The 20,599-nt window shown below is 39.2% G+C and overlaps 2 protein-coding genes across 8 annotated transcripts in view; one reads left to right on the top strand and one right to left on the bottom strand.

Moving 5' to 3' along the window:
- Positions 1 to 546: 546 nt before the first annotated feature.
- Positions 547 to 18,571, bottom strand: CISD1 (CDGSH iron sulfur domain 1). 5 transcript variants are annotated; one of them, XM_070470557.1, is made up of 4 exons: positions 18,410 to 18,571; positions 12,157 to 12,251; positions 10,896 to 11,101; positions 547 to 1,157 (listed from the first exon to the last, which is right to left on the bottom strand). In XM_070470557.1, the coding sequence occupies exons 2-4, from the start codon at positions 12,194 to 12,196 to the stop codon at positions 1,068 to 1,070; spliced, it is 336 nt and encodes a 111-aa protein (XP_070326658.1). In that variant the 5' UTR covers positions 12,197 to 12,251; positions 18,410 to 18,571; the 3' UTR covers positions 547 to 1,067. The 5 variants fall into 5 exon arrangements, with proteins under 5 accessions (XP_070326658.1, XP_020759387.1, XP_070326657.1 ...); XM_020903728.2 differs by having other exon boundaries at positions 12,157 to 12,366; XM_070470556.1 differs by lacking the exon at positions 18,410 to 18,571 and adding an exon at positions 14,511 to 15,853.
- A 1,228-nt stretch (positions 18,572 to 19,799) lies between these two features.
- The window catches only part of IPMK (inositol polyphosphate multikinase), a 54,876-nt gene continuing 54,076 nt past the window's right edge, over positions 19,800 to 20,599 (top strand). For 2 of the 3 annotated variants that reach the window (XM_070470558.1, XM_020903748.2), the window contains exon 1: positions 19,804 to 20,290. In XM_070470558.1, coding sequence (XP_070326659.1) covers positions 20,101 to 20,290 — 190 coding nt within the window. In that variant the 5' untranslated portion in view covers positions 19,804 to 20,100. Of the gene's footprint in view, positions 20,291 to 20,599 lie in introns of all 3 variants that reach the window. The other variant, XM_070470559.1, reaches the window with a different exon arrangement.

The raw sequence follows: 20,599 nt of genomic DNA on the forward strand, positions 1-20,599 counted from the left end.
TGCTCCTAATTATTTTTTCATATTTTTTTCTAAATCAGCAATGAAATGCAAAGTTACTGGTCTGTCTTTGAAGAATATTACATAAACAAAAACTTGTCTTCAAATTTTTGCTTTTAAGATTATATAATTTAAAAGAGGATATGATTCTTATTTTTCTCCCCCAAATAGTTTCTTTTGTAACCATATGCCTGGTGATTTAAAATGAGGGAATAAAAACCTTCCCATGCCTTTGATCTACACTCATCATCACTATTTCTGCCAAGGATGTGTGTTTAGCATTCAAGAGACTTGGCATTATGTGCCCCAATTCCTTCAGTGTCCCCAGTTCAAGTGCTTGCCACTCCTTGGTGAGAATTCTGGAACATAACATTTTAAGACATCCTTCATGACAACTTAAAATCTCTTATTAATTTGATCTAAATTTCCACTATTGGTTTCCTTAATGGATTGATTAAATATCCAGGAAGATGAATACAAAAAAGTTACTGTCCCTTTATTACTGACCTGGCCCACTTATAATTAAGCAGAATTAACATTCAAAGTTCATTTTGATTGAAAACACAGGAACTGTATTTTCTTAGTATCAGTACTACAATCAAGAAGAAAACCAAGGTCATAATAGTTTTTCCTAGATTGTTATTAGGAGATTAATGTAGCTTAATCACACCCATTTTACTTTCCAGGCTAAGTAATATTAAATGGTGATTAATTCTTCTTTGAAACTTACAAGTACAATCTGCACATACATGATTTTGAGAATAATTTAATACGTTAACTTTGACATACAACTATATTCTAATGTCAGTTTTAATTGTAAAGAAACATATCCTTACAAGACCAAAATAACCCACAGGCCATGAGATTGGTGTTTTGTTTTTCCTTTTTTGTTTCAAGAGATGTGCACCACAATGGTTCCACATGTAAGGCAAATGCCGTGAATATGAAAGCTATAGTTTACCACACATCTAGAACCCAGGGGAGGTGAATTAGATGGAAGTGGTAGTCATTCTAATTAAACAATCAGGAAACATCATGACAAGTTGGTTTGCAGCATCAAAAGTGTCCATTTAAGTATCTTTTTTCTTAATGATCAGAGGTCCCACGTTGTCTCCAGTTTCTTCATTGTGTTTTGTGTGAGATCCATCACAGAGTGGGAACTAGGAAGAGAAAGAATGTGAAATGTCTAACTGCAAAATCAGTATTATGTTTGGCAGAGTAGGGTGACACTTAATTCACATGTATAACTCGATATCTCAGTAGACTTTTCTTGGCTACCTTAGTGATGGTTTTCTGAATGAGCATATGTAAAGTGAACATACTAAGGAGGAGGAAGAAATTGACTTGTGGATAAAACACATTAACTGCATTTCCATTTGTGATATCTGCTCATGGATGAGAAAAACCTTTTTAATGTTTATGTATTAGTCATATTTCCTTTCTAGTGAATAGTATCCCTGACCTATCTACTGGAAAGAGTCTAAGTTCATAATTTGTTCAAAATCAGTCTGTTCATTATCCTTCTGCTAATCAACTTTATAGCAATTTTTCACCCCAGCCCTTTTTAATTTGCTTATTTGTTCATATACTTAATTTCTCTATTTTCATACAAATAAGCAAGTATTTCCCTTGTTAACATCCCTCATGGAGACTTCTTTCTCCTGGAGATGTGATAAATTTCCATTTGTTTTCCTTTTTTATTTATTTTTATTTATTTTTCATTTATTTTTAGTAGTTGGAGGCTAATTACTTTATATCATTTGTTTTCAAGATCTCACATTTTAGATAAAACAGACATTTTGGTGTCCAGTGGGAGGAAAATGGACAAAATTAAATACCTAACACGGTGTTTCCCCAAGTGAGCTCTATAAACTAAGAAGTCCTGCAAAATATTCTAATTTGGTTTCATTTCGTACACAAAAAACATATACAGTTCTCTTGATTCATAACATATACTGTTATTTTAAAGAGGATCTACTATTAAAAACACACATACATGGGGTCGGAGATGGGAGGGCTGGTTCAGGAGGGAAGGGACATATGTATACCTGTGGCTGATTCATGTTTACGTATGGCAGAACCAACACAATATTGTAAAGCAATTATTCTCCAATAAAAACATACACAGATACACACACAATTTTAACCTCAAATTTCCCAGGCTGACTGGGTTTACAAACACTTCTCCTTTGATGTCCATTATCATCATGTTCTGCGGAATGCAATTTGCAAAATGCTGTTCTAAGAACAGCACTAAGAACCTGTTGCTTCAGTATTACTAGAAGTGGTTACCTCCCAAATTGTTATACCTTTATTCAAAATTTTATCAAAATTAAGTCTACATATAAAGTGTTTATTTATAGGTTCCACATTATCATATTCATCAGCCTACTATGAGATAATGACTGTGTTTAAAACTGCTTCAATATTAGGCAGGGCTGGTTTTCCTTCACATTTCTTCTTTGTTAAAACTTTCCGATTTATCCTTTACCTATTTATTCTTCCAAATAAATTTGAGAGTTTTTGGGCCAAGTCCTATTTTATTTCTCTCTGTTCTTCATCCTCAGGTCTCATGCATTTTTCTGATAAGAACATTTCTGCTTTATATGTTTTACAGGTATTAAGTATATATTTTCATATCTGACTATTCTTGATATATATCACATATATATATAAATAAATATTTGTGTGTGTGTGCCTGTATATCACTTGTTTTTTGCAAGTATATTATATACTTCTGTTGTTAAATGATAAAAATAAGAACTCAACAATGTTTTTAGGTGTCTCCTCAGGATTTTACAATTATCAGTAAATTATTTTCTTTCCTTCTATATTTTACCTTTGATTTTTATTTCATGTCAAATGATGATACCTAGCATATTTGTTTTATTCTTTTTGTCTGGAACGTACCTTCACTCTAGAATCTAGCTTCACTGTTTGGTATAAGGTACACTCTTCCACTGAAGGAACCTATTTAGAAGAGTAAAGTACTAGGAGTCTTGGTCTGAAGAATAAAATCACCTTATTACTCCATCAAGGAAGTATAATTTTCAGTACCTGAAACTAGACAATGATGGTATATAATCTTTAACTTTGATGAAATGTGTCTAAGACTAAAATAATATTTAGTTGATGTTAAAGAAATTCAATCTTAATTTTACTATCTGTATATATTTCTGAGAGGCAGTAAATTAGTTAAAAACTACCTTGAAAAAAACTCAAAAAACCCCCCCAAACTCAAGGTATTATCATGTTGTAAATTTCTAGATGTAAAGTCTATCCTGGGGTAGCAATACAAATGTGATATATATAAAATTTATGTTGTTTCTGTCAATAAGATGTGGCACAGTATATTCGTATTAAAAACAAGTCCTTGCAGCAAAAACATGAACTCAAAGCTTTCAGGGTTTTCTTGCATGGATGACAAAACAGGCCATACAAAAATCAAATCAAAATCAAATGTATTCCACAGCAAAGAACAGCATTTCAAAGTGACATATATTTAATATACAAACACAGGTGATTTTACAGTGAGAAAAAAGGTTTGCATTGTAAAAAAAAAAAAAAAAACCCTCCATTTTTATAAATTGGGATCGACATATACACACTACTATATATAAAATAGATGAACGACTCTGTAATGATTTATGCGGGAAAAGAAACTAGAGTGGGTATACATATATGTGTAACGGATTCACTCTGCTGTACATCTGAAACTAACACAACACTGTAAACCAATTATACTCCCCTCCCCTCTCCCAAAGGGCTGCCCTTGTGGCTCAGCTGGTAAAGGATCCGCCTGCAATGCAGGAGACCTGGGTTCGATCCCGAAGCTGGGAAGATCCCCTGGAGAAGGCAACAGCTACTCACTGCAGTATTCTGGCCTGGAGAATTCCATGGACTGTATAGTCCATGGGGTCACAGAGTCTGACACGACTGAGTCATTTTCACTTATGTTTCTCCTCCAAAAAAAAAGAGTGACTAAGTAGACCTTGGCTATTTCTTAATTAACTTTTATGCTTTTTTAAAAGTATATAAAGCTTTGCATGCCTTTAAAATGTAAACTCAGGATTCAAAATCATTCTGTTCAGAGGCACATATATCTTTTAATAGTACTTCCTATATTACCTAACATTAGTCAGAATAATCTCCCAAACTTCATGTGAAGATCAGGCATTCTATATTTATCCATTAGAGATTTCTTATTTTAAGATGATGAAAAGACCTGACTTTTTTTTCCCCCACAAACAACAAAGAGCCAAAATGAGTTACTTCAAGAAAGGGTTAGCATTAAGAATATGCTGTATGTATTAAAGAAATATATTTATTAAAATTAACTCATATTCTGAATACAGTATAAACTAATGAATGGTAATTATTGGTACAAAAATTCAAGTGGCAAATTATCTGACAATATTTGTGTTTTTCAGAAAATGTCTCATTTCATTTTTAACCTTTCTGTGCAGGAGAAAGAAAACATGTGGTGGATATATACTTTTGAGCATAATCTAGGAAGTACAGCAGTTTTTGTATTAAATAATAATGAAAACATGAATTTTATTAGCCCTCTTTCATTTAAAAAAATGTGTTAAAAATGTCAAGCAAAGGGCTGAAATTAAAAAAAAAACACAAAGGGTATATTTAATTAAGTTCATGTAGTACCAATACTTAAAAGAATCAGAAAACTGATGAGGAGAAAACGTTTAGCTCACAGATGATTCTAAATTTGTTCTAAGATTTCACTGTTTGTTTATTAACAAATCCTGGAGAAAATTTTGAGAATTAAATTGGCTGAATTCTCTGTATGTTCAGAAAATATCCTATCATTTGTTAACCCAATTAGAAAATTACAAATCCCAAACAGCTTTACAACTAGAGAAGACAGGGTGTGGAGAAGAGATGGGAATAAATGTTTAGGGGAAAAAAACTCTAGAGATTCTAGAAAATCTTGGAAAGCTAGCTTGAAAATCTTGCTTGGAAAGCTAGCAAACTCGGCAGGATGTTCATAAGAAAACACAAAATGTGTTTCTTCTTAATGGTTGGTTCTAATGGTTGGTAACAGAAATTAAGCTGTTTCTGTTTTTAGGGAGATTCAACATGGAGATAAATAAATACTCCTTATTGAATTATCTATTCTACTTGTAAAAATTAAAAAAAAAATTGAATCTTCCTTCTCTAAACTCTTTATTTTTAGTTAGAGTTTGGATTATAATTTCCAAGGAGGCTGCCTGGGGCCATTTGGCTCATTACCATAAATTGTTCTGAGGAATGAACTTGTTTTGGTAGAGAAAGAAAATAAAAGCAAAGAGATCTTTCAGACTACAAGAGAGAATATGACATTTTATACCATTCTTATGTACTTAACTTTAGCAAAGTTAAGCATAAGATAATAGGAAAATACTTAAGAAGAAATTAAGACTTTACAAGACTGTCTTCATATGGATTGAGCAAGTGATGTAACCAATGTTTAGAATATCGTGTCTGTGAAGAAAGGGAGTCAGCTCTAACCATTAATGGGATGGAGACTTTCCATAATCACACCCCAGCCCCCCAAGCAGAAACAAACCCACCACAAATTCTGAAGTTGTAAAGCAAAGAAAATGATTCTCCAGTTACATTTCATTTCAGTTTCAGCTGAGCTCCTGATGAGAACTGGCTCATCTTTCCTCTTATTTCCTGGTCCGCTTTCTCCTTCGGTCCTTGTTCAAACTTTCTCCTGCCTACCCAACGGCCACCACACAACTGAGTAAATGATGTAACCTATTGGAGGTGCGTAGGGGGTGGGGATCTAGTAAGACTGCTGAACACTGTTCCCTCTGATATCAAGGTTCCCTCACCTTGTCTGGAAAGACTCTTTCTTGTTAAGGCCAAGTCTCAAATCACTGCTTATACTCTTGTTTCCTTCCACTGTCTCCACACACCACTGTCTCCGATGGGATTTCTCCCGGTAGTTGTTCTAATCATTTCCTCGGTAGTGGCTCCCCTTTCTCTCATTTTACTTAGGGATAGCCCTCTTGTGAAATACCAAGAAACAGGCCAGTTTCTGAAGAGCAGAGCCAAGCCAGCGGGGCGGGGTGTGGGTGGGAAGAGAGGAGCATGCATGTTAAAAGCATGTCATTTCTGAACATGACTAAGAGATCTGATTCATTAGGTCTGAGAAAACTGCTCAAAATGTTAGAAACACCCAACAGATTACTAGTGACTGTACCTTAAGAATGAATGAGAGGAGAGATGGACAAATTAAGAGTATGGGATTAACAGATATAAACTACCACACATAAAAAACAGATAAGCAATATGGATTTACCATAGAGCACAGAGAATTATATTCAATATTTTGTAATAACCTATAATGGAATATAATCAGCAAAAACTCCCCCAAACTGAATCACTACAGTGTACACCTGAAACTTACACAGTATTTTTTTTAACTTTTTATTTTGTATTGGGGTATAGCTGATTAACAAGCAGTGTTGTGATAGTTTCAGGTGAATAGCAAAGGGACCCAGCCAAACATATACATTGAAACTTACACAATATTGTAAACTGACTATACTTTGACAAAAAAAGAAGGAATTAAAATTGAATTAGCTTATATCACATGCAACTCTTTTTTTTGGATAGGAGTTTAAATTTTGTTACATTATTAATATTATAAAAAACTGGTTTATATGAAGAAAAACTACTGAATATAAACAATATAGCCATCTAATCAAAGTTATTGGTTATAAGCCTTCTGTGCATAGACATGTAAACATATGACTTGGCACCTGTGTGACAACCTTAAGAACCTCAGGAATGTGCGGACTTTCCAAAAATTTCTGGAGAGCAAGCACATCCACTAATTTGGAAAGCATTCAAAGTGATCTCTGAATTCACTCATGTGGGAATAAAAAGTGCCCAAGCTTCAGTGAAAATTTAGAACTGACAAATCATAGATGCAAAGAGGATTAATAATGACATAAAAGACTAGCTTAAAAAGAAAGAAGACATTGAGAAAATTGAAACATTTAAACCATTAGCTTGTGTCCATTTGTGATTTTTCCTGAAATACTTGAGATTTTAGTTTGTAAAAGTCCATATTTGAAAAAAAAGTCCATATTTGCTTTACTGACCTTTTGTTGCTGTTGTTCAGTCACTTAGTCGTGTCCAACTCTTTGTGATCCCATGGACTGCAGCATGCCAGGCTCCTCTGTCCTTCACCATCTCCTGGAGTTTGCTCAAATTCATGTCCATTGAGTTGGTGATGCTATCTAACCATCTCATCCTATGCCACACCTTTCTCCTTTTGCCTTCAGTCTTTCTCAGTATCAGGGTTAATTCCAATGAGTTGTGTCTTTGCATAAGGTGTCCAAAGAATTGGAGCTTCAGTTTCAGCATCCGTCTTTCAAATGAATCTTCAGGGTTTATTGCCTTTAGGATCAACCGGTTTGATCTCCTTGCAGTCCAACCAACCAACCAAAGAAAACACTCTTTACTTGGCTTCACTCAAGCAGTCATTGTATTTCTTTTTCTTTCCATTCAGTGTCATATTTACACATTCATACTGGAACCAACTTGGACACAGCTCCTATTCTAATTATTCTGTCCAAATGATGCCAAAAGGTCAATTGCTTAACCCCACAGTCTTAGTATAATAGTCCATTCACCTTCTTGTCTTTTGCACATGCTGATGTTTATAACAAAATCTTCTTTGAAATTTTTCTCTTTTTCACACTGAAGCCATGATATTCTTAGTTTACATTTAACTCTGGTGTCCATTTCATCTCCTTTTTTGGCTCTTTTTCCTTTTTAGAAGACGCAGAAAATTCTCCAAAGATTTCTTACTTAGCCCTTCCTTGATTTTTATCTCTATCAAGGATCTGCTGCCTTCCTACCCTTGACTCACAGTTCTGCTGATTGCCATCTCCAAGCCTGATGTCTCAACTTTAGTCCCACACTTTAGACTGTCTGCTGTATGTTTCCATTCAAATGTCACCTCAATGTCACTCTTTGAAATTGCACTCTTCATTGGTGTGCTGAAAAATCAGCCATTCACTCCAAATTCCTTATTTCCATTGATGGTACCATCTCGTCTAACCCTACAATCCTACCTTAAGCAAGACACTTCAGTGAGCTTCAGTTTTCCTCCCTCAATCTTCTGCACAAATCATTCACAGCTAATCCTCCCTTCACTGGCTACTCCTTCCTTCAAAATGTTTCATGTATCTGTTCATTTTTCTTCATTCCCACAGTAAGCACTCTGGTTTAAGTATAACTTTATGTCTGAACTCCCTGACAGGGAGCTCCCCCATGTTGGGAGGCAAACTCCTTGCGAAGGTGCAACAGGAAGGAAGGGGGTAGGGCACAATCTTGAAAAGAATGACGTAGCCCAAGGACATGACATAAACTGATTAGAACCAAACAGGTCCAAGATGGCGAACAAGTCGACTTCCACTAGAACTTAAGCCCCCATATAAGATTACTGTAATACTGGGTTCCAGTCCCCACCACATGGGTTTAAGTCCCAGCCACATGGGCTACAGTCCCAAGCAGGGTTCTCGCTGAGCTCGAGACCCAGCACATGGGTTCAAGTTCCAGTCTGAGGTGAACTGTTTCCTTGGTACTTAAGATTTTTGATTTGGACTTATTCTTTCGAGGAAGGAGGTGCAAGGACCAGACTAGAGTCTTCACTGATTCGTCTTCCCAGGGGGCAATTGAACTCCTATGGATATCACTACGTTTTTCCAGAAAATTCGAGCCCATAGTGTAACAAGCTCTTTCTTTATTTAAAGCACCCACAGTGCACCAACTATACATATCTATGACACCTGCTGTTTCACTATTTAAGTGTTCCCACGCATGTATCTAGTAATAGAAGCTAAATGAACTATTTAAGATCACTGACTAAAGAACCAATACAACTCTGGACTTAGAAATTCCTTAATTTCTAAAGATATTACTATTTATATCTTGGTGAGCAACTACAGAATGAAACCTATTATAGGTGTTAATTAAAAAAAAAAAACAGATCTAGTCTATAGAATATTATTGAGGATTATTTTCTAGCAACCTCAATAGTATGTATAAACAATCCCACACTCCAAATGAACAGTGCTCTTCTGAAGGAACAATTTGTTGTAATGTGACTATTAATTTTTGGTTCATATTCCGTATGTTTATCAAGCAGTTTTCAAGCAGAATGACATAATCTAAGTGGTCTATCACCTTTGGATTATACAACATCAACTGCAGCCAGAGAAGGGGGTAAGTAGAATATGCTTTCTAGTATCTGGTATGTGACTTCTTCCTTATCTGCAACATGTAATTTGTGATAATGGCTTTCCACTGTGGGACAAGGTCCCTGATACAACTTGCTTTCAGAAATAGACACATCATTTTTATTGTCTATGTTCTTAGGCCTGATGGTGTCAAATCTATTTTATTTAAATGCTAAATAGTGGAAGTACGCACAGTATGTCATCATATTTCTCTAAATATACCAGAAATTCTAAAGTCATTCAATGTATGAAGCTTTTCAAGATGACCCTAGAAGAACATTTTACCATCTTTAGGTCACTAGCTGTCATCACAATCTAGAAGCTGCAGGTATCACAGAGATACTTCCAAATGGAACTTGATAAAATGCAATTCTCACAAAAGAAAAAAAGATACAAAAAAATCTTGGGTTAGATATTCAAATGTAGGAGTTGCAACTTAAAGAAAGCTTAGGATACAGGGTCAGTACTAGGTAAGAAATCTTCAGGGGCAATTTTCTAACAGTTTCTCTTGATATTTCTTTTTTTTTAACCTAGCATTTAATTTTTATGTTTAAAAAGAAACAAACTTTTTATTTTCTGTTGAGGTATAAAGCAAAGTAAAGTGAGTCACTCAGTCATGTCTGACTCTTTGCGACCCCATGGACTGTATAGTCCATGGAATTCTCCAGGCCAGAACACTGGAGTGGGTAGTAGCCTTTCCCTTCTCCAGGGGATCTTCCCAACCCACGGATTGAACCCAGGTCTCCTGCATTGTAGGTAGATTCTTTACCAGCTGAGCCACAAGAGAAGCTTAAGAATACTGGAATGGGTAGCCTATCCCTTCTCCAGGGGATCTTTCTGACCCAGGAATCGAATCCAGGTCTCCTGCATTGCAGGAGGATTCTTTACTAACAGAGCTACCAGCTGATTAACAAACAATGTTGTGATAGTTTCAGGTGAATCTCTAGATATTTTCAAAACTTGTCCTAGAATCCAGGAGCTTGAAATCCCAAGAGGAAAAAAAAAGAAAATGAACCTCTTCTATTTCTCTTTGTATTTATTATTTTATTTAATTTTTTGTTTTTCTTTTTATTTAGGCTGCATACTCCTTTTCCTGGGATAGTGGACACTAAGACACACTTGGGGAGGAAATTCTAAACATAAGCAAAGGAATTTTTCCCTCTTCTTTGGCAAAAAATATGGTTACATTTACCTAATTCAACGAGGGTGTGATGTAACTTTACTGCATGGTGGTTATATATTTCAGTAAATATATTTCTGAAGAGTACACAGAAAATAGAGAAAACAGAGATTCCATTAAAAAGAGAAAGAAAAGAAGAAGGGGTGGTGGTGGTGTAGTTGCTAAGTCGTGTCTGATTCTTGCGACCCCATGGACTGCAGCCCACCAGACTCCTCCGTCCATGGGACTTTCCAGGCAAGAATACTGGAATGGGTTGCCATTTCCTTCTGCAAGGGATCATCCCGATCCAAGGACTCCAGGTCTCCTGCATTGCAGGTGGATTCTTTACTGATTGAGACACCAGGGAAGCCCAAAGAACAGATATCTTAACAATTCTTGATGATGCCAGCTTGACAGAATAGTTTAAAAAGAAATGTTACATAAACATGACATTGACATGAAGGACTTGTTTCTCTTACCTTTTTGGACCTCCAACAACGGCAGTACACGGCTTTATCTCCCAAATCCTCCATGTCAAAAGCATGTACTACCTTGGGGTTGTCTTTCTGGATGTGAGGGTTTACCATAGATTTGTTGCGATGATCTTTAACATAAAATCTTTTGTAAGCTAGATAACCAATTGCAGCTGTTCCAGCAGCAATGGTAACAGCTGCGATCCATTCAACTAGAGTAGGGAAGGAAAACAGGAATAATTACTAAAACCAAAAAGCATACTAACAATCTAACAAGAATGTTCAGGAAATCCAAGTTTTGAGTATTAAGCATCCCACAGTCAAAGGTTTTTAATGTTAACAAAATGATCAGAACACACTGGTGTAGTAGTCCCTTGTTAGAACTTTCCCCAGCCCTTACTGAGGCAATTGTATATTTTCTATTGAGTGACGTTAGCTAAATTAAGATAGAAGAGAGAAACGTAAAAATTATTCCATGGTTGGAGAAGGAAAAACAAGGCTTAGTAATCATTTAAAAGTGTTCATAAATAGATTTAAAGTAACCTGTGAGCCTGCACATACCTATTGCTTAATAAAAAGAAAAAAAGCAAAATAACTCTGATACATAACGAAATTCAGATTACAAAGAAGGCCATAAAAATTCAGGTTACAAACAAGACCCACTTATCCCTCTTACTATCAGGAGGTGATTATGTTAACAAAATGACTCATCAGAGTTCATTTAAACAGTAGGTCCTTTAGTCATTTAAAAATGAAAAACCTCAAAAAAATGCTATCCAAAGAAAAAGCAAGAAAGGACAAATAAAATTAAACCAACCCTTAATAGCAAACATTCAAAGGAATATATCCAGCAGTATTCTGGTCTTCAAGTCATGCAAATTTTTTTTGTTTGTTTTTTAATTTCAAAGTGTCTCATTAAAATAAAAACCAGAATATACTAATTTCATAGAAAACATAATTACAGTTAGATCCTCCTTTAATAAATTTTAAATTTCCATGATCCACTTGTGGATGATATGAATTCTCTACAAATTCATTTTAAATTTAATGACTGTTTGTATGGCTGAGTCCCTTCACTGTTCAGCTGAAACTATCACAACATTGTTAATAGACTAAACCCCGATACAGAATGTTTTCAGTGCTAAAAAAAAAAAAATTAATGACATTTTCCTGCCCAATTATTTGCTTGACTAATAGGCCATCTATTTATTCTTTTTTAAAGTAGCTTTTCAAGGATCCGTTGGAAATCCAAGCACTTAAAAACTACCCCAGTTCCAGAGAATTGTGGAGAGAAGAGGGTGCTGCATAGTCTGGTTAGCTTCAGCCTCAGAGGAGAGTTGTCTAGTCCCAGCATGGACTGGACTGCAGGAAGAAGTTGAACAGGGGTCAGGATAAACACACTGGACTTCGTCCCAGCATTTCCTGAGTCAGATCTTCTCAGTGTTTGAAATAAGTTCCCAGTCTATCAAGTAAAGCCCTAGAGAAATAAGTACAAAAAACACATTCCAAAGCCAAATAAAAACATAAAATGAATAATTAACTGTATGGCTTACTTGCACTACTGAGTCAAATTTCTTATTGTACTAATGTGAGTAATCACTGAATCTAATTGTACCTTACATAAAATTGGAGCTCATTCTTACAAAACTCTAGTGGAAGGAAACAAGCATTCTACACTTAGTTTCTTTTATCTTAGTCTTCTCTTCTAGCTTGTTTAATAATTTAGTTTTTATCAAGTGTTTCTAATTAGTATGTTTCTTGGCTCCTGTTTTCAACCACAGTATTTTTCTCTGCGAAAAAATTTAGTTTGTTTTTCTGGCAACATAACCCTTCTATTCCTCCCTGCTATAATCCCCTAAAACAAACATTAACTTTATACCCTTCCCATGTGCTGCATGACTGAGAAAAGTTAATAAGTCATTTGAGAGTTTCAAACCTTTGGCCTCATTGAAAGATATTTTCAGCTACACACCTTGTATAGATTTGTCTTGAATGTTATGTCTCATTAATCAAAAATGTTTACAAAATTCCTTTCTGTATTACAAATGTTATTTTTTTCCCTCAGTGATAAAGGATATATATTTTTTGTTTTTGGTGCCACTGTATATCTTATGGGATCTTAGTTCCCTGAGCAGGGATTGAACCCAGGCCCATGGCAATAAAGGCATGGAGTCCTAACTGCTGGATTGACGGAGAGTTTCCTGCCTTGAATTTTACCTGCTTCATAGTATCATTCTGTGGCAAATCTAAGCAGGGCTAACACTAGCTCTGATTTCTAGTTTGATTCAAGATCTTCCTTTCTGCCGTATTTTTTCAATCACGGAATTCCCTTGAAAAAATGTCAGGAGGTATGGGAATCCACTTCTTAGCTAAGGGAAAGCCACTCTGAATAGCTAATTACCCATCACAAAATGGGCTAAAATAGAGCTTTGAAGGTATATTTTCAATTATGTCTTCTGAATGCTGAATCCTTAGGGCAAACTTAAAAGTGGGAAACAGCCAAAAGACTGAAATAAAATAATTCCCTAAATGCTGTTGATCTTAGTTACTCCTTACTTTTGAGGTGAAATCTGAAGTATTGCTAACGTATTTGTTTTAATGGTGCCTACATAGTACATGAAGGTCTGAGATTGAAAAAGAACTACAATAGGCTAGGATTAATTTGTCTCAAAACATGTACTCTGTTACCCTAACCCAACGAGGGTCACTTATGACAGTATATAAATTTCACGGCACCATATGTGTGCTAGGGAAATGTCTTTGCATTTGCTCCAATGAGTTTGATAGAATCATACAGTCAGATAAGGTCTTAAGAAAACAACTTCCATCCCTCCCTCCTTCCCAAATTCTAATTCTCTAACCTCATTAGAGACAAATGTAAAAGTTCCCAGAATAAGAAAAATGTTGCTGTTTTATCATTTCATTACTGCAGCCTGAATCAGTCTTTCTGGCAAAAAGCTATGGATGCCACTGGCAACTCTAGGGAAAAGAGAGAAAAGGGAACTATATGGAGATAGACAAGAATGATGGATTCAAAAGTCAACAATTACAATGGACAAAGAATTGAAAACTCAAGACAGTAAACAGATAAAAGCAATAAGCAAAACCCAAGTAACATTTAGTTCTTGATAGTGTATACGTCTATGAAGAACAGACACAATCTCAGGGTAAACAAGGGATTTTATCAAGACCTTATTTCTAAAGATATTTCAGTTGGCACCTTTCAGACATTCTTTCAAAATTGGGGTCCAGAAATATCCTAAGCTTTATTTCTGCCTCTTCTAGTTATCCTTACTTCCCTTTTTTGTACGCCTATCTCAATGTACAGTAGTCCTATAGTTAGATCAAATGCTTACTTTGCTTAACAATGCTTTCTATCTATACAAGTATCACATGTGCCAAAATAGAAAATACAAAAAATACATTTCGAAATAATCCTTCCCTTTCTTACTCTTCCCTTGGTTTACAGTCTTTGTATATAATCTTTGGTTTTCTTAGTATTAATTACAGATAGAGAAAACATCAACTTATTCCCAAATCCCACACCCTCATTTATAACTTATTTCTTAACTTTTCTTTACTGTGGGAATCATTTGCTTTAACCCAAGACAGAAACCTCACCCTGCTTCTTTTCCTTTAGCCCCTTTTCGGCCCCAAACTGTCCTCTCCTGACCAGTGTCAACTGCCATGGAATCAGAATGTACCCTCCGCCTCAGGAGACGGGGCGGGGAGCTGGGCTTAAATCTCTGCCTTTCTCGGGTCTCCCTCAGCTCCGTAGGCTATGCTTGGTAATGTTTTTCTTTCCAGGCCCAGTGTACAGGCAGTGTCCAATGTTAGTTCAATAAAAAGATATAACAGATTCCTAATTTGAATTTGCTACTCCATTTGTCCATCCTACTATCACATTGCTCTCACAAAAATGACTTCTCTATGGCCTCATCTTATCCTTCAGTATCAAAGTGTGGAATTCAAGTACTTCCTGAGATTAAAAATAAAACTTCATGATGGAACACTTCAGACCAACACAGAAAATAATGTACTAAACTCCCATTTATCCTCACTCAGCTCCAACAAATATCAATTCTCTGCCAATCTTGTTTCATCGATAGCTCCCAAGTCCCTTCATTATTTATTGCTTATAACCTATAGGAGCTATCGCCTTTATTTGCAGTATGATCTGCACATCCCTTCTCAGATAAAAAAACAAATCCTTGAATAGTTACTTTAAATGACTCAATAAATTTATTGAACCCAAGCAGTATTTTTATATGTTGAGATTAAATGGAATGGAAAATTAGAGTTAGTTTCAATAAAAGAGACAACAATATAACGGTCAGAGGATTAGTTTTGGTTACATGCATTGTAGTGCTGATGGCTTCCCTGATGGTTCAGTCGGTAAAAAATCCCCCTGCAACATAGGTTGGAAAGATCCCCTGGAGAAGGAAATGGCAACCACTCCAGTATTCTTGCCTAGAAAATCCCATGAACAGAGGAGTCTGGCGGGCTACAGTCCATGGGGTCGCAAAAAGTCAGACACCACTTGGCAACTAAACCACCACCTCCATTGCAGTGCTCAGGGTTTGGGTTACATAACAAAGCACAAGGCAGATAGCCTAACACCTATTTCATACCTTGAGAGTAAAGTAGAAGGAAAGGTATTAAGGATGGGAGCAGATTCAATGAGTTTTAGAGATACAGAGGAGCAAGAAGTTTAGTAAACTTCCTAGAAGTAACCTATTGGGTATGAGGAAGACTCCTTCGAGAATGGGACTCTGTAGCAGTGAAAGCTGCTTAATGTTTCTTATAGTTTCTAAAACTGTAATAAAGATTTGGTGTCCTATAAAAAGGGGTTTTTCAGGTGGCACTAGTGATAAAGAATCTGCCTGCTAATACAGGAGATGCAAGAGTCTCAGGTTCAATCCCTGGGTCAGGAAGATCTCCTGGAGTAGGAAATGGCAACCCACCCCAGTATTCTTGCCTGGAAAATTTCAAGGACAGAGTCTATCAAGCTATAGTCCATGGGGTCACAAAGAATTGGACACAACTGAGCACACATACAAATACACGCTCACAGACATTACATAAAAAGTATGTTTGGTATAAGAATGTCAATTATACATCAGTAAGGAAAAAAAGTGGGTACCAAAAGCTATCTCTCTGACTGGGATTGTTGGATTATAATTCCAATTGCTCATCCTCATTGCCTCTCCCAGATTCAAGTCCTGACCTGATCTGCATTCATTTTATTTCCAGCCCAACCATTATTTTTTAAAATTTATTATTCTTATTGTAATTTATTTAATTTTTGGGTGAGGCGAGTGGCATACAGGATCTTAGTTCCCCGACCAAGGACAGGTCCCAGGACCCCTGCATTGGAAGTGAGTGAGTGAGTGACGGTCTCTCAGTAGTGTCTGACTCTTTGCAGCACCACGGACTGTAGCCCACCAGGCTCTTCTGTCCATGGAATTCTCCAGGCAAGAATACTGGAGTGGGTTGCCATTTTCTTCTCTAGGGGATCTTCCCGACCCAGGGATCAAACACAGGTCTCCAGCATTGCAGGCAGATTCTTTACCATCTGAGCCACCCCGGAAGCTTACTATTAAGAGACACTTCTAAGTATAAAGATAGGTCAACTTAAAAAGTATCAGCAGATACCTGCTTGACTTTATCTTATACCTATAGACAATATATTAGAATATGTAATGAATCCACACACCTTTTCCAAAGGCATACCTGAAATAGAAGTAGCAATAAAGTTATAAATGACAATCATCAATCAGATGAAATAATTTAGATAAAGATTTTCTCTAAGAGATTTGCTACTCCATCCGTCCGGAGTCCTAACCACCAGACCCTCAAGGAAGTCTCCCACCCATTATTTCTTTCCCTGAATATAAACAAGAATTCTGCAAGCATATACACACCCTTTTATTTTTTATTTAACATTTATTTATATCGCGCTTTGTTGTTATGGTGGGTTTAGTTGCTAAGTTGTGTCTGACTCTTTTGTGACCCCATGGACTGTGGCCCACCAGGTTCCTCTGTCCAGGGCCAAATGCCATCCTATTCCCTTTATAACAGTATAATATATATAAAAACTATAAAACACATATATATAAATATATAATTCACTTACTTAACTGAGGAAAGACATGATCATCCTCCCCCAAATCAAAAGATTTAAGCTGATTTTCAATCTATAGCAATGAACAGGTTTGGTTTAAAAACAGAGTAGAAGAATTTGAGATCTAAATGGATATTCTGTCCCTTGCCACACCACAGTATTTGTGGAAGACGGCACCCATAGAGGTGATTTACAAAGGCTTTGGGCCCCTCCCCATAGTCCTCACAACAATCCTTATGCTTTTAGGTGAAATAAAAACTTTCGAAACTTCAAAATAAGTTGTGCAAATAACCAGCTCTTCTATACTGCATTAGTAACTTAAAAATGTCATGCGTTATCACTCTCATTCAATTAGGTGACTTTTGGCTACAAATGAATTTGCCAATTTATAGAATCTATTACAAAATTAGGGCACAAGTTATCAGGGATCTGTTACAGAACCTGGCAGTAAATGAATCAATAATGCTATTTTAATTAACTTCTGGACAATCTCTTTACCTAACTAATTTTACAGGCAACCAAACCCCGAGGTGTGGTGTTTTATATCTGGGCAAAGATTACTTCTATCACGCACCGGGTATACATTATTATATTAACAATTATATTACCACTAAGAGTTGCTATAAAGTGAAGCTCCATACTAATTGACTTCTAGAAAGTCCCTTAATTTTAATCGGACCTTCTGTGAAGTAAAATTTCAGAAAACTAGGTAGCAGCACTAGGGAAGCAAGGTTGAGAAACGTGAAGGCTCAACGAGCTGTTTTCAAATCCTCTCTCCTGGACTACCACCACCTAGAGCCAGATGCCAGGGGCATAATTGAAAAAAAAAAAAAAAAAAAAAACAAACACCCCCAAACTGGTAAAACTGAAGACTTCGGATTGCGTTTCTTCCTTTTAAAAAAATGTGCAAAACTAAGATGTGATTAGTCATGCCTCGCTTGAGAGCTGCAGGAAACCCACGTTTTCACTCCACGGTGATTTAAACCTTGAGAAGGGGAAGGGTTTTTTTTTTTTTTGCTTTTGTTTTCACCTTTCCTTTTCCCCAAGCCCTGTGACCTAACAGAGAGGAGTTTCAGGGAAGAACAAGAAAAGCTAGCAGAGTAGCGGGATCATTAGGATTTAGAGTTTGGCTAGCTAGGGGAAACGAGGTCTAGACCTGGGTAGATACCTGCATGGCCCCCACGCCATTTACGCCCCGCGATCGTAGCCTGATCTCGCCCCTTTGTCCCATGCGGCCCGGGGAAGCTGCAGGCCCGTGGAGCTTTTGCCCTTCTCTATTTCAAGGTTATAGGACTGGCGGGAACGCACGGCAGCAGTAACAGTCCAAGGAGGTGCTGAGTAAGCTGCAACCAATGCGCAGGCCGCCAGGCGCACCCACTCCCATGCCCCACTTCACCTCGTACGCTGGAAGTCATAGTCATGGCGCCGTCACTTGCAAGGGTGTGCACAGGACACTGAGCACAAACCGGCTCGCGCGGACAGCAGGACTCAAGGTGCGACAGGCGTACGTCCTAAGGTCACTGACTCCAAGCAGCTACGCGCAGGCGCCGCGACTGGCCGTCAGCACGTGTGTATTAAGCACCCGGGCTGATACTGAGCATGCGCGGAGCTGAGTCCCGGCCCTTTAGGAAGTGTGGACTACGGATTTTGACAGCCACAAGAGGAGGGAGGAGGAAGAGACCTAGAGAGACAGCAACTGAGTTTGCGCAATCCTGAGGGGCTTGGTCCTAGGGCCCAGCGGACCCACCTTTGGAATAGGGAGTCCGGGCCAGGTTTTATGTCTCTCCCAGGTGTGCGGATTTATGGGGGCGGATTGTCTGTGCTGCTATAACACTTGCCATAGTCGGATATCTAAGATTTCACTCCCAAATTTCTTGCTTAGTCTGGTACCTGGAAGGCCAGGTCCAGTTTTCATTTGAAATGCCAAACACAGGAACCAACTGTGGTGTCCCATCCCAGAATCTCCCCCTCGCTCCCAGTGTGCACCCCCGCCCCTTTATTTTTCTTGATTTCGACACAATTCTCCATCTTTTGAGCATCTTGGAACTTGCTCTAAGGGTCCAGTGGGAGAGAGGAAAAAAAATGCGGCTCATTTCTGTTAAAAAACGTTCTCACTTAAAAAAATTTAAGATTTCCTATCTTCTACAGTCTGAAATTAGTGTCGGTTTCAAAATTTTTTGAATAAGTTGTTTATAGCTTGTTATAAGTTGTTTAGAGGCACCAATTTGGTGAGGAAGTTAGGATTACTTAAAGGGTGTTTCGAAGGCTGCCTGGTTTTACTCCTATTGTATCTTTCCGGAGCGGGAATTGGAGGAAGGTGATTGCGGTAAAAGGTGGTCTCCCAAAACACCCAGGGCATCGCTTCTGTCTCCCAACTCTTAACCAGTGACTGACTGACCCTTAAGACTGCGAGAACCAGACGTCTTTAAGCCGGGGACGCGCTAAAACGCGTACTGAATGAATGAAGGACTAGCCCGTGCTGCACCAAGAGGCCCATCGGGTGGGGGTGAGAATAGCTCCGCTCGTGCTCGCCCCTTCCAGGTCCTTCCGCTCGCCGGGGCAGCGCCGAGCGCGCGCCCCGCCGCGGGGGTCCCGTCGGGCGGCCTCTGGGCATGCTCAGTAGCGGCGGCTGCCGCGGGTCGCGCAGTAGGAAGCTCGCGGCGGAGGCGGCCGTGCAGGCGGCGCTGACGCGCGCGCGGCAGCTAAGGGGACTGGAGGACGGCGGGAGGGGGCGGGGGCGCGGGAGGTGGGGCTGTCGTCGCCGTCAAGGCCCCGGGGAGCGCGGGGCGCCGCCGCCGCCGCTGCTCTTGGGCTTGGATCTGTCTCCAGGGCTGCACCGGGATCGGCAGCCGCGGCGGCAGAGAAGCGGGAGCCGAGAGCCGCCCCGCGCGGAGAGTTGGGCAGGGGAGCGCCCGCGCCTCCGCGGCGTCATGGGCCCCCTCCCCGGGCCACAGCGGGCACCAGCCGCAGGAACCCCCGGGCCTCCTCGCGGCCGAGCCTGAGCGACCCTCGGGTTCTCCGGCGCCCTCTCCCTCCACCCTATTTTTTTCCCTGCTCTCGCCGCCGCTGCCGCCTCAGCTCTCCGTTATGGCAACGGAGCCGCCATCCCCTCTCCGGCTTGAGGCGCCCGGCCCCCCAGAAATGCGGACCCCACTGGCGAGCGAGACCGCCCCCGAGGGCACCCCAAAGCCGGCGGGCGGCAGGCTCCGCTTCCTCAACGGCTGCGTGCCCCTCTCGCATCAGGTGGCCGGCCACATGTACGGGAAGGACAAAGTGGGTAAGTGGGGGTGGCGCGGGGCGCGCCGCTCCCCTTCCGCCTTCGCGAGACCCCGGCCGGCGGAGGCACCGGGGGGGCTCACTGACTGGGCAGGACGCCTGTGCTGGGGTGCACGTCGCACCCTGGGTCTCTTTCGCTTCCCCCCAGAGCCTCGCGACCGGTGCAGCAGGGGCTCGAAAAGTGGGGCGATTTCTGGGATGTGGGGTGTCAGGCCCGCAGTGGGAGGTGGCGAGAAAGGAGTGTCTGGTCTCCCCAGGGAGGGTGGATACTGATTGGAGAAGGCGTTCGTTGTTAGTGAAAATAAGGAAC

This window comes from Odocoileus virginianus, chromosome 7 (assembly GCF_023699985.2).
Source record: "Odocoileus virginianus isolate 20LAN1187 ecotype Illinois chromosome 7, Ovbor_1.2, whole genome shotgun sequence".
Taxonomy (NCBI): domain Eukaryota; kingdom Metazoa; phylum Chordata; class Mammalia; order Artiodactyla; family Cervidae; genus Odocoileus; species Odocoileus virginianus.